Genomic DNA, 13,732 nt, shown 5'->3' on the forward strand with positions numbered 1-13,732 from the left:
GTCTTGATTCAATTGTTTTTTTAATTTTGGTTTATACAAAAATGCTGCTGACATGTATATAGAAGACTAACAACAAGTAGGCTATCAAAATGTATCAATACAATATAATGTACAATGGCACACTTTATCATTCATTATATATGTATATCATTAGAATGCATTCATGTCAGATTAAAAAATTAGGAAAAAATTGTTCCTGTAAAAATGTGCTCAAATACCATTTTGGTGCACATTTTACCAAGTTGTTCTGTCATATAGGCAAATCACAAGAAGGACTTAATGTCTTGGAAAACAGAACCACCAAATGATTATATAGAGTACTGTGCAAAAGTCTTGAGCCATATCTAATTCCTTTTTGTTTCCAAGAGTTTATTGTAATTTTTAAAGTGTCTTTGTTTTTATTTGATCACTCATTTAAAGTCCAGTCCTTGTACCTTGTACCATGCAGCACTGACCCATGGCTTATTCAAGCATAATAAAAAGCACCTATTCCAGTACTGTCTATGCACAGATAGCTCGGCAAAGAAACAGTTTTAAGTTAAAAACGGTTAAAACTTGACATATTTCAGCATGGTGTTCAGCGTGTCCTTAAAAATAGGAGGACTTAAATAAGTCAAAGACCATAGATGGTATCTGAGAGAGAAATCTGTTTTTCCAGTTTATCCATTGACCAGTCACTGAAGCATCATCAGAAATGGTCTTAAGAGAAAAATGGCTGTCGAGGAGTGTTCAAGTAAGGGAAAGATAAAAGGCTGGGGCGTGGCCAATTACACAAGAACTGGACTGAAAATTAAAAGCAACAGGTCTTAACAGCCACAGCCATTGTAAGACATGGTTGAAACTGACTTGGTTTGGGGCTGCATTGGAACCAGTGGTTTTGGGAATCATCTGAATGGCCACAGCTTCATTTTTCAGCATGACAATATTCTATCCATGAATGCAGTAAAAGCATGCATGGATAGAAAAACACAAACGCTCAGTCATAGATCAGAATCTGGACGTCAGCATTATTGAAGCAGTCTGGGGATCATCTTGACAGAGAACAAAGCAAAAAGTAGCCAACATACAAAGTACAGCATTGGAATGTCCTTCAAGAAGCCTGGAGATCTACTTCTGAAGGCTACTTAAAAAAAATGACAAGAAAGCTTGTCTAACAGAATTCAGTCTGTGTTGAAGACTACAGCTGGTCATACCAAATATTGACTTTTAAGCTCATTACAAATGTACAAACCCTTATTTTGTCTTAGATTTTTTTTTAATAAATGTTGATCTTGTAATGTTTGTTGCTGCACCTATTTCCTGTTTTCATAGCAAAATATGGAGGAAAAAAAGAAATGAGGTACAGACTTTTGCACTACTGTAAATCCATACCTAATCTACTCAGCATTGGGGGAGTATCGTCCACACCTATATCCTGTCAAGTGAGCATCACAGTTGATTCTGTAGGTAAAATAGAGAACCCCTTTGCGCAGCTGACAGCTTAAGGAATGAATTCCTCGCTCTGGAAACACAATACACCTCCCTGCAATATCATTGTAAAGCACGTCCCTATCCCAGACTTCAAACCTCAACTCCTGACCCAGCTCCACCGAGCCAAAGTCATAGGTGGCATTCCATATCGGGTCATTGTCATCCATCACCGTGTCAGTCTCTTCATATATGCCATTGTAGAAGATCTTCACATAGGCATCTGTTTTTGTGAAGGTGTCTGCCCTCAGGCCTGCAGCTCTGTGAATCTCCAGTTGGAGAGTTCCTCTACCAGCCCTTAAAGGGCAGCAGTTATGGTCCAGGTTGGGAGTCGGTGAGCAGTTCTTGAAACCAAGTTGGTCTTCCTTCAGCTGGTTCTCTTTTATGTACTCTGAGACAGTCCTTATCAGATTAGCGCTGATTTGTGAATCCTCCACCAAGTGATGCAGAGGGAAGATGGCATAAGAAACCACATCGGGGTTTTCATGAAGGCTGTTCATCCAGCTGTGGTAGGCTTCAGATGGGTCCTGCTGATAGAGGATGTCAGGGAAGTACCTCTCTCCTCCAGTAACCTCAATCTTATGGGTCATGAAGCCTTGGTAAAAGCCCATGCTCATGTTGCCTTTAAAGAGGCTGTCACACCTGTTGGAGAAAGATACATTGGCCGGGAGGAAACCCAATGCCATACGGAGTTCAACATTCAGGCAGTTTTTGATCTCTGCCTCTGAAAAGCCCTTCAGGGTGGCCAGGCAGGTCCTGAAGGCAGTGATTCGCCTCACCTTACCACCGAGCTGGACCTAACACAAAACAGTAATAGAATGCATTATAACATCACCATTATTTTGCACCAGAAATGCTTTCCACAGCCTACATATTGCAGCATTAAACCCCTGTGTATCCAACAAGTTTCACTGACCTGGTGTATATAGTGTGTTCCATAAGTGTCTATTAGACGTCTGTATAGGGCTCTGTTCTGGCTTGTGTTTAAACTCTGTGGGAGTCTCTTGAGATGCTTTGTGAACTCTGCACTCAGCGGTGGATGATCAGCCAGCCTGTAGCTGCAAAAACAAAAGGCATGTGGAGTTCAATCATGAAACAACAGCAATTGAACCTTGCTTTTCTGTAAGAGGGACGATAAGCAGCTCAGTCCACTGAGTCCAACAATTCCAAAAGTAAACATTTCTCTCACATTGTAATCAAGGTCATCCTTTCAATTGTAACACATACAACTGAAAGGATGAGCCTGTGTTGCTTTACCTGTAATAGGTGCAACTGATTTCATGAATGGCAAAAGTGGCTTTGTCCACACTGTGCTGCGAACGTGCAAACTTTGCCAAATCTGAGCGGCTTCCTCCCAGAACTGCCTTTCCAATGTTGTCAAGGCTCAAACCCAAATCCCAGTTGTTGTTAACCAGCGAGTTGGAGCTGCGCAGCAGGGAGTCCACAGAGTGGTGAAGTGCACTGGAAAGCTGCTTAGAGCAGCGGCTGAAGGGACGCCAGTCAAGCACTGAAGCTGGGAGTCTCTGAATCTGTGGAGCAGATGAAAGGCAGGAAGTGGAGCGGGATGCAGGTGGTGGAGGAAAATATAGGAAGTTGAGGGGGAGGAAAAATGCAGGAAAGTACAGAAAAAAACAGGGTGAAGGAATGAACTTGAGGCTGATAAAGAGTGTGAAGGTTAAGTAGTAGGTTTCATGTTTTCACCTCTCCTTTTTGGAATCGGTTCGGACACAGTGTGCAGGTGTGGTTGTCAGCTAGGTGGGCTTTGACATTGATGACATATGCTCCTGTCCGACGCATCCGCACCACGTCAAAGCCTTCTCCAGCCAGATTGTGGCCTGGTACAAAAGGAGCTTTCTCACACTGGGACCCTGTGCCACTCCGACAGGCCTGGACACTGCAGTCTTCCAGCATAATTGGCAAAGCCAACATAAACAGGAAAATGTGTCTCTGCTGGTATCCTCCTGCACACATGGTTACCTAAAGGTACAGTGAGGGATAAAAAAGGGAGTCAGTGGATATTAATGGTTACTGTGTATAAGCACATTTTTGTAACTGAGTTATTTTCCTTTGAAATAAAGAAAATGTCATTTTTTTTATTGATGTAAATGCAGATGAGCTTCTAATCCTCTTAAATATATAAGCTGTAATCAGGCCACAGATATTTTGTTAAAGCTGAGAATGTGCACATTGGTGGCATACATTCTTACCTTGTCCTAGCTTTCTTTGTCCTCTACGTTTCGTTGTTGTCCAGTATTTTTTCCACAGCCAAAATAAATCTCTTGATTTTAAGTCCCCCTCCTTATTTGCACCGTTGATTGCACAGCTCGCTGTGAACAATGGAACCTCAAGCTGACGTCTCGATCCTGCTGGAAATAAAATCACGGTTGGACGAGCCTTAGCGTTGCTGAGAGGTTGTGCTGGAAGCCTGCTGCGTGCACACTTTGGTCTATCATCTGCCTTTTAAAAAAAACATGGAGGGAGTTGCCTGGCTATGCTGCTCTCTCCCTCTCTGTCTCTCTCCCTCTCTACCCCAAGGCCTTCCCAATTTCCTCAGCATGAGCGGGTTTGTTTTTATTCTCAAGACCCAGTTCCGTAAATCCCTCACAGCCCTGTATGTCTGTGCACGTGCATGTGCATTTGTGGGGGAGGGAAATTTTGTGTAGTCACGAGAGAAAAGATGAACAGTGGTCTGAGCAGTCTTTACGGGAAATGGGCATGTATTTATGTATGTTTGTACATGTGAGTGTACAGTGCACGGGTGTATGTCTGCTGGACTGAATCTGTGCTTTCGTTCACATAATGTCTGAGCTGGCCTGTCTGTGTGCTGATAACCTTACCAAAACCATGAGCTCAGCTTTGCCACTGTCTATTTCTGGATGTGGGTGGCGTGTTTGTGGTTTTTTCTCAGTGAGGACAAAGGAGAGAAACATGTCTTTATGCAAAAGGTTTCATTCAGTGTAAGAGGTATTCAGTTCATATTTGAATAAAGAATATTTTGTGTGGTGCCACAGATTTATGCAAGTTTTCCTAGTGTAAGTTCCCTTCACTGTTAAAATTTTGTTCTTTACACTATACAAACTATAAAGCAGGTATACTATAAAGTTCCAGTTAAATATGCTTTGTATCAGGTCAAAGATCTAGCACAAATTCATTTGTTGTATCATGAAAAAAATTCATACACACCCTGATCTAGGTAAGTCTTTTGTGAGGGCTGTTTCTTTGCTGACCATGACAGAGTATGAAGTAAAACTGAATTAAATGTTTTATTTGAGGCAAATGTACAAGCAAGATCTGACCTTGATCTCTCTAATAATCCTGTGTTTGTTTTAATGTCGGCCTTCACTGATTACCCCGTCCCAGATTCACATGAACTCTGGCCCACAAGCACTTGAATTGTGTTGGACACTGCTGTGTATATAAGATTTTTATCTTTCATGTTGTTTTAGTGAAGCACTGAGGTCCGTGGGAGCACTGCACTTTCAAGTTCCTGTGTATGATCTGTACATATGTTTTGACAATAAAGCTGACTTTGACTTTGACTAATGTTAATGACTGATTAAAAATGAGTTGGAGTGGGAGTTGTGAACCTTGTTTGCCTTCTAAAGGGAGTCTACATGGTTAGAGAAATACCATTAATCAATACAATGATAAAATAAAGACTGATCCATATAATGTCTGCTATGCTCTAGTGCACTTTCAGAGTCACACCAGTTTTTATAGTAGGCCTTAGAGACAGAAAGTATCAACATAAAAAAAAACAAAAAAAAACAAAACATGTGATACTTTAGATTTGTACTCCAAAAGATTGATTTTGTTCATCTGGACGTAACGTTTTCAGTGGGACAAACATTTTGTCACTAATTCAGCTGAGACTCAAGAATTCATGAATCTCAGCTGACTGCAGGTTTCCCCAACCTTGAAAAAAAAGTGCATTTGCACAATGAAACTAGCACCCGAATGAACAATGGGCTGTGAGGTGAGTTCCTTGATCATTAATGTGCAAATTCTCATGACCATTGATCAACAACTACTGATCAAAGTGGTGCTAGTTTCAGTCATTGTGCAATGTACTGTTTATAAGGTAGTCAGCTGAGGGTGAAGAAGTCACTTGGATGAGTGATGAAACATTTCTCCCACTGAAAACACTACGTCCAGATGAACAGAATAAACTATATGGGAACCAGGTATTTGTCCAATTAGGCTTGTTAAACTCTAGTTTCTGTTTGCTTGTGTCCACTTTTGGCTCCTTCTCCCGCACTCAACCACAGGGTACTATATAATACAGCTGTAGCATAATATTTGCCTATGAAAATCATTAGGACCTGTCAAAACATGTCCAGTTGCAAGTAAATCAAACCTCCATTGAGTTAATGAGAAAGACACATCTGCTAGTTCTTCTTGCTGGAGGACAACAAGAAGAATTTAGACACTCTCAAAGCTCATGTTCCCTCTGCTAAAATTGAAACAGCATCCTCCAAAAGAAGTTGCCCGGTTTTGTGCCAAGGTAGGTATCCCCAACAGAAAAATTTTCCCTGCATCAGGAGCACGCAGCAGCTGTCTAAATCATGGACAAATAGTATCTCACATTCTTGGTTTTTAGTTCACAAACACTTCTTAAAATAACTTATTACTCCAGACATTTTTGAGGTTTTAGCTCTTAATACAGTAAAGTTAGGATACAAATAATTATCAGGCAATTATTTGTATCCTGTGTGGTGCCACAGATTTATGTCTACAGTAGTTTTTGACAATTACTGTAGACAAGGCTTAGAGTTAGACCAGTCTAGTTCTTACTTAAGTCGACTTTAAAAAACCATCTCATAGATCTTAGTAACTGGTCCATGATGCAAACAGCATCTAAATACAAAAATAATGATATACTTTGTATTTAGACATTGTGAAATTACAAATAAAGTGTTCTTCGTTTATGAATTATACACGGTTTATTGCAAGCAGTGTGAAAATCATACACAAAGTTCTTTTATTGGAGCAAAAATTGAATTAATATAAAACATGGCATGTGCATATTGACCTCAAGGGGGAGCCGTTGGGCTTAATGTTAACTTTGAAAATCTCTTCACCTTCTTTTTTAAAAAAAGAGTCAAAACATTTTTCCAGAGCTATAGTATAACAGTATAAAGTTCTCGAGTACAAAACACAAAAAAACAAACTGAAAAGGCTGATCCAAAATAAAAGCTCTTAACATTTTTCAGTGCTGTAAGAAGCATAACAACCAATAGAGTCACATTACTATAATCTTTGTATCTAGTTGATCAAGGTATTACGTTCTTATTACATCTTGTTGTGTATCCATTTCAGCCTCTTCAGGTATTTTCTCATAACCTCTCATAGTTCTAAACCCTGACATCCTCCTCCTTCTTTTCACCAAGAAAACTGCCACTATGGCCACCAGCAGTATCATACCGATCACCCCAAAAGCTACACCTGCCTTTTCGCCACTAGACATCTGATTCAGTTTAGGATGAAGATTTTGAATAAATTCCTTGATTTCTTCTGGTTTGGCAAGTTTCCACGTCTTGGTCTGGCCCACTCTCACCCAGCTGTTTTCTCCTTCAGTCATCACCATCACTGTGTTGGTGGCTTGCATGCTGATAAGTGGAGGTTTGGTGAACGGAGGCAGATCGATGGGATTCAGCTCCCCACCTGTGAACAGTCCAGACTGAACACAGTAGAGGATTTCACAGCCATCACTGATTGCAGCAAGGTGCTGACTAAACTTGGGAGGGCACCTGCGTTGACTCCTTGCCAGTGGGTTGGTTGACTGACAGCTGAAGAGACCTCCGAATGGTACTGAGAATCTGGTACCTGTCTCATAGTCATTACTCATACAGATTACCTCACCATCTGAGAGGAACTTTAGCGGAATAAAGTTTGGAGGACAGCTTTTGCTTTTCGTGAGGGGGTTTGGGAGATTGGGGTTGTAAATACCTCCAAACAGATACCCTGAATTTTCTGGAGCCCTTCCATTTACGGAGCACCAGTAGGTGTTGATGCGAGCAGAGCGAACATAGGTGTTGTCCCGACACCAATGATCATAACAAGTTGACATGTCAAAAAACCCACAATCATAGCTACGTGTATAACATTCATTCTTTGTTTCAGTGACATGTCTCAAAATGTTGAAACATAAGTGTGACAAGTGCAATAAATAAGGAAGAGGAAATAAGAAAACACATTTTCAGAGTGCTGTACATACTCAAATATAGTGGATATGAAGACAGATTACAATCCTGTAAAACAGGAGAGATAACAAGCTGAGGAAACATGCTGCTGTTCGCCAGAATGGCAAGTTTAAGACGGCTATGCGAACAACTGAGTTCCAAGGCACTCTGCTGCCCTCTACTGCCAAAGTGACACACATTCACTTGCAACACTGTTTATTTACTGGTATAATGAGGTTCACAATGTGAAGCATACAAGATTACCTGGACAGGTTGCCAATCTGTTGCAGGGCTAACACAGAGTGGCAGACAACCACTTACACTCACATTGGCCAGTTTAAAATCACCTCCACTCCAATCAAACTCCACTGAGAAAGGCCAGATGATGGATTAGACATTAGGACCTTCTTGCTGTGAGACAACAGTGCTAATCATCGAGCTACCTTGGTCCCCCAGTCATCCAGCCTTCACATGTGAATGACATTTGATTAATTTGTGCACTAAAGGATATGTCCTGGTCAAAAATGACTCCAGGCTGTTTCACAGTGCTACTGCAGGTCATCCTGATTGAACATCAAGTCTGACATTTTTAGTGAAATGCAATATCCAAGTATTTTTGTTCTTTTACATGCATGGATATGGTTTAACCAATATGTGTCATCGGGTGATTAAAAGCTCTGATGACCCTTTGTCAGTGAGCTGAGGGAGTCAACAGGCAGCTTGTTGGGTTTACTTTGACATTATAAGACTTTTTTAAGTTCCACGTCCACACTACTTGCCAGAACACTCATGCATCACCTAATGGAAGGCTAAATGAATCCCCATCATTGGCAACAGGGTGTGGAGATGTTCTATAGGTGGAGTGTGAATGCTATACAAACCATCTGGGACTCTCCACCATTTGACCCTAGAACTGAAGAAGCTTCTCAGATGAGAGGTGAAACGTCTTCAAGCAACTTAAAGAAGTCCAGACGCTTTTCTTTCCAAGCTCCTTAGACTACGATGACCTGGATAACTGAGAACCTTCACAGACATATTGCCGTTATGCGGTCATCCTAATTGGGCGTTTATAAAGTCAGCAAAGAGTAATTAGTAATTAGATATGTTACTAATCTCCCTGTGCAATACAGCAGCTGGACCTTTAGCTAGCAACACACTGTGCAAACTGCATACAAGCAGTTTGTTTCTTTACTGATGTTTGTTGAGCTGATGGCTTGCAAGATACTGAAGTACCGCAATTTATGGACACCTGCAGTTGTTCCGGTGTTCAACAAAAAATAAATAAATAAAAGGAAAAAGGACAAACATCCCCACTTAAACCCCTGACTATAGCACTCAGTTTTGCCTCTTTCATCTATTTTTATGCAACATCCTCTGGTGATTAATACAGGAACAGGATTGAGTTTCATGTGTTACTTTTAGGAAAATTAGTTTGATGTTTAAAGGCCCACAGTGACGAAATAATAACGCAAATGTGTCAAACCAAAAGTAACGAGCCTGTTTTGAAAACACAAGAAGTAGAAATTACAGATATTTGTTTAAAGAATGTAGAGAGTAAAATTAAAAAGTTAACGTAAAGTAAACAAATAAACTATAGATACCTGATAATTGTACTTAAGTAAAGTATGTATTTGTAAATTGTTACTTCCCGCTCTCTGGTTATGTGTGTTTTATTTAACGTAGTTCTAAACAAAGTTTCATGCAACCTCTCAATATTTGTACAAAATTATTTATAATCAACATGGAATTCTGCAGCTGGGCCTGAAGAGGGCAGTATTGGTTCAATGTGGAGTTTGGAAATCTCTGATTTCTGTTTTAAAAGCACCACTTAGTACTTTCAAAGATGGTGTGACAAAGCTATCTGTCCACATATACAGTACCCAAAATTAAGACTGCATGGTTGACAAACCATTGTTGGCAAAGATGCATAAGACAGTGTCTTGTCATCCTCACACATGTAGAGCTTGGAAGTAGAAGTTAAGATCAAGATAGAAACAGTACAAACCAAAGATAGCCACTTCCTCCTCCATCAAACACATCCTGCATCAAGACTGATGATGATGTGATCTCCATAGCACAATCTTCTCTGTGCCGCTATCGACTTACAGAGAAAGTCTTGAATTTGGCGCAGATTGTATTTTATTGTAATTGTACCGGTAAGTGTTTTTAAAAACTCTGCCATAAGGGGTGTCATGTAAAAGAAATACAAACTTTCATAGCCGCTTTCATTCTGGGCCTCTACAGGGCTAGAAGCATACAATGCATAATATTAGTAATGTGCACAATAAAAACAGTTTTCATTTTAATCAGCTTAAGATACATAACAGAAAAGGTGTGCAAGAAACTACACAAAACAGAAAACTCTTTTTCTTTGCTTGTTTATTAGAATATATTGTGGAAAAAATGAAAACCCTTCTCAGATTATCTATTATACATGTTTTCTTGAAAGTATTTGCAAACAAAATCATGCATACAGTGCTTAGATATTTACAAAAAAATTTTTACAGCATGATCTTATGCATCTTGGGCCTTAGTATAAAATCACCCCTGCTTTCCCTTTTTGATGGCTCCATCTGGTGATTTCAGAGGCAGACTGCTACAAAGTCATTTCTCCCTGCATATATGTTAATAGTCTACAGGTTAAAGTACAAAATGTGGAGCATAATAAACTAAAGTAATGCAAAGACTGATTCAAAATAGAAGCTCTTAAATGTAAATATTTTCCAGTGCTGTAAGAAGCATGAATGTGGAGACAATCAAAAGAGAAGTTCAAAGCTAAACCTGCCACACCGGTTTCATTTCTCTATGTGAGTGATCAAACTTCTAAGCTGTGTTCTGCTCAGGAGCCTCATCTTCCTGTGACTCCCTCTCAACTTCTTCACGTATTTCCTCATAACCTCTACTTCTAAGCCCTGACATCCTCCTCCGCTTGAATAGGACCACTCCCACTATGGCCACCATCAGCATCACACCCATCACACCAAAAGCTACACCTGCCTTTTCTCCATTAGACATTTGACTGAGTTCAGGGTTAAGGCCTTGAACAATTTCCTGGATTTCTTCTGGTTTGGCAAGTTTCCACATTTTGGTCTGGCCCACTCTCACCCAGCTGTTTTCTCCTTCAGTCATCACCATTACTGTGTTGGTGGCTTGCACGCTGATAAGTGGAGGTTTGGTGAATGGAGGCAGACGAATTGGTTTGAGCTCTCCACCTGTGAACAGTCCAGACTGAACACAGTAGAGGATTTCACAGCCATCACTGATTGCAGCAAGGTGCTGACTAAACTTGGGAGGGCACCTGCGTTGATTCCTTGCCAGTGGGTTTGTTGACTGACAGCTGAAGAGACCCCCGAATGGTACTGAGAATCTGGTACCTGCCTCATAGTCTTTACTCATACAGATCACCTCACCATCTGAGAAAAAATTTACTGGAATGAAATTTGGGGGGCAGCTTTTGCTTTTCGTGAGGGGGTTCAGGAGCGAGGGGCTGTATATGCCTCCAAACAGATACCCTGAGTTTTCTGGAGCCTGTCCATTTATAGAGCACCAGTAGGTGTTGATGCGAGCAGAACGAACATAGTTGTTGTCTTGACAACGTGTTTTGTGACAAGTGAAAAAACCCCAACAGGAATGACTTTCCCTATGACATTCATACTTAGAGTAACTCTGAAGTCTCACCTCTGATCTGAGTAAAGTTGGTGAGTAAGGTGGACGACAGGAGAAGTCACCTGTATCTGGGTTTTTCTGGGCCAGGGCATTACATAGTGGATCTGCATCTGAGCTGATTTTAACACACTCTTGGTAGACACCACCAAAACTGAGGTTTGTAGCGGGACCCTCACAGGAATTATCATCCATGTTAGCCTGGAAGTTGAAGTTCTTGGAGTTGACATCAACACATCCGGGGCGAGTATTGATCTTGTAGTAGCGCTCTACAGCCTGACTGACTTTAAGAGCAACTTTTCCAATCGTAGGGTGTGGCAGATCAGTGAGAGTGTTGGTGTTTATGAAATAGTTCAGAGGAAATCCTGAGCGATCGATGGCAACGAGGTTGTTTCTGGTACTTTCCTGCCACTTCTGCAGAGTGATACCAGGATAAAAGGTTGTGCCTCCATTGCTTTGAATGAGAGAGTATGTAATGTTGGATTGATATGTATGAAGTGATGAGCTCTGTTGGGCACTTTGACTGCTAATGTCAAACTTTAGCTTATCAAAGAAGTTTAATCCAGCCTGTGCTTTCACAGAGGAGCTTTGTGACTGGCTGTCTGACACATAAGAGGAACGGAGATAGTCCTCCTGCACCAAAGCAGCCCCAGCATCCACAGTAGTGATGACATGAGTCCCATAGTCCAGCACCATCTTCTCCGAGAGATAGTCTGCATTTTTCGTCTGGTTGTTTTCAATTGCATCAGCGATGTCTCTGACTTGCTGAACAAATCGTGTGTCCAGAGTGAAGTCTGGATAAGCCTTAACTGTGTAGAGGAAGTTACGAACCTTTGAAAGAGAGGATTATAAGATTAATTATTGTTGTACATCACTGTGTATCTCAATCTCTTCTTTATTTTCTGTAATTAAAATTACTTTTAACATATGTGCTGAGACTACAGTTAAAAAAGCTTTTTTTTTGGCTAACTCTAATATTTTTACAGTGATTTTAAAAGTGCATTATATAGGATCATAAAGGAATAAAATGCTAAAGCTAAATTTCTAAGGATGTTCTACAACACTGTGCTGGCGTCTGCTATTTTTATGCTGTGGTCTGCTGGCGTGGTGGAATGGCAGAGAGGGACATGGGGAAACATAACAAACTGGTAGCAGCTGTCAGAATCTATAACACAGTTTAACATGGTTATCTTACTCATTACCGGTTTAATTGACATATCACTTGTTTTTAATTGCTGTTAGTCATTTGCATCTTGTTTGTACATATTCATGGTATTCATAACCCCCTCCCCCCCTCCAACACACACACACACACACACTTTTGTACATGTCTCTGTACACTTTTATGCATATCTCAGTGGCTTATGTATATAGGACTACTTTGTGTCTATATTCCTCTTGCTATAAGAGTTGTATAGCACCCAAATTTCTCATTCGTGGGATAATAAAGGTTTATTCTATTCTATTCTATTCTAAATATAATGTCTTAGCATACTGTACAAATACTGTATGATTAATAAATGGTAAATTGCTTAATATAAAAAAAGTCTCAACATCAGTACTGTGCATTTTCCTTTACCTTGTTATTGTTATTTATTCAAAACATCTGAAAACTTACCTGCACTCTGGCTGTGGTTGAAGAGTCTCTGACCTGATGGGTTTTCATTCTAGTGTTCTCAACAGAAAATTTACCATTGAGCACCGTGAGGAAGGATATGTCTGCATTAATGGAGTGAGATGTTGAGCTTTTCTGCTCAAGCCAGGAACTGATGATCTCTGAGCTGGTCTCCACACCTGTCTGTTTTTGAGGGATGACAAACACTTCATCTGGAATGAGGTAGAGCCCATCCTCAGTGGTCTGGCACTGGGAGTAGCTGAGGTTCATGACTCGACCCATGTCCATGTTCCGGAGGTTGTCCCAGCCTCCACCTGGCAGCACCTCCAGTGCTGTGATGGAGAGGTTGGTAGAAGCACGGCATTGTCTGAGCCAGTTTGTTGGACGGCTCACAGGTACTGAAGAGCAGACATGAAGGAAAGAGAGAGCCAGGAGGGCCACTGCAGTTTTCATGATGACTGTGTCAAAAGTGAGTGCTGACACCACTGACTATAAACCCTAAGCCCCTCCTACTTTTGGGCAGTTTATCATATGACAAAGAGGAACATCTTTTTCCACAACTTTAGCTTATTAGCTTATTCCCACACATAAAAATGTCTTATCAGTAAAATGTAGCCACAGTAAAGGCACCACACCTTTTATTTACCTACTGCACATAAACCTGCAGTGATTTATCTAATGTTTCAGGTCATTTAAAGCTGTTATTTCATCAGTCAGTGCCAAAGTGTGCTGAAATGAATTCAAAATTGAATGAATTCATAGGAAAGTGCAGTTAGTTGGGTAAATGAGAGCTCCTAGGAGGAAA

At 40.6% G+C, this 13,732-nt stretch overlaps 2 protein-coding genes across 2 annotated transcripts; both read right to left on the reverse strand.

Moving 5' to 3' along the window:
- Positions 1–21: 21 nt before the first annotated feature.
- prf1.5 (perforin 1.5) lies at positions 22–4,091 on the reverse strand. The gene is made up of 5 exons (XM_086314614.1): positions 3,675–4,091; positions 3,169–3,444; positions 2,725–2,996; positions 2,384–2,525; positions 22–2,264 (listed from the first exon to the last, which is right to left on the reverse strand). The coding sequence occupies exons 2-5, from the start codon at positions 3,436–3,438 to the stop codon at positions 1,377–1,379; spliced, it is 1,572 nt and encodes a 523-aa protein (XP_086170740.1). The 5' UTR covers positions 3,439–3,444; positions 3,675–4,091; the 3' UTR covers positions 22–1,376.
- Positions 4,092–10,011: 5,920 nt separating this feature from the next.
- On the reverse strand, positions 10,012–13,425 carry mpeg1.1 (macrophage expressed 1, tandem duplicate 1). Its single transcript, XM_086314615.1, has 2 exons — positions 12,931–13,425; positions 10,012–12,143 (listed from the first exon to the last, which is right to left on the reverse strand). Exons 1-2 carry the CDS (start codon positions 13,378–13,380, stop codon positions 10,473–10,475), a joined length of 2,121 nt encoding a protein of 706 aa, XP_086170741.1. The 5' UTR covers positions 13,381–13,425; the 3' UTR covers positions 10,012–10,472.
- Positions 13,426–13,732: the final 307 nt, after the last annotated feature.

This window comes from Aulonocara sp. 'chitande type north' Nkhata Bay, linkage group LG12, assembly GCF_057382095.1.
Source record: "Aulonocara sp. 'chitande type north' Nkhata Bay isolate Kocher_YH1m ecotype deep benthic linkage group LG12, A_spYH_male_GT1.1, whole genome shotgun sequence".
Classification (NCBI taxonomy): domain Eukaryota; kingdom Metazoa; phylum Chordata; class Actinopteri; order Cichliformes; family Cichlidae; genus Aulonocara; species Aulonocara sp. 'chitande type north' Nkhata Bay.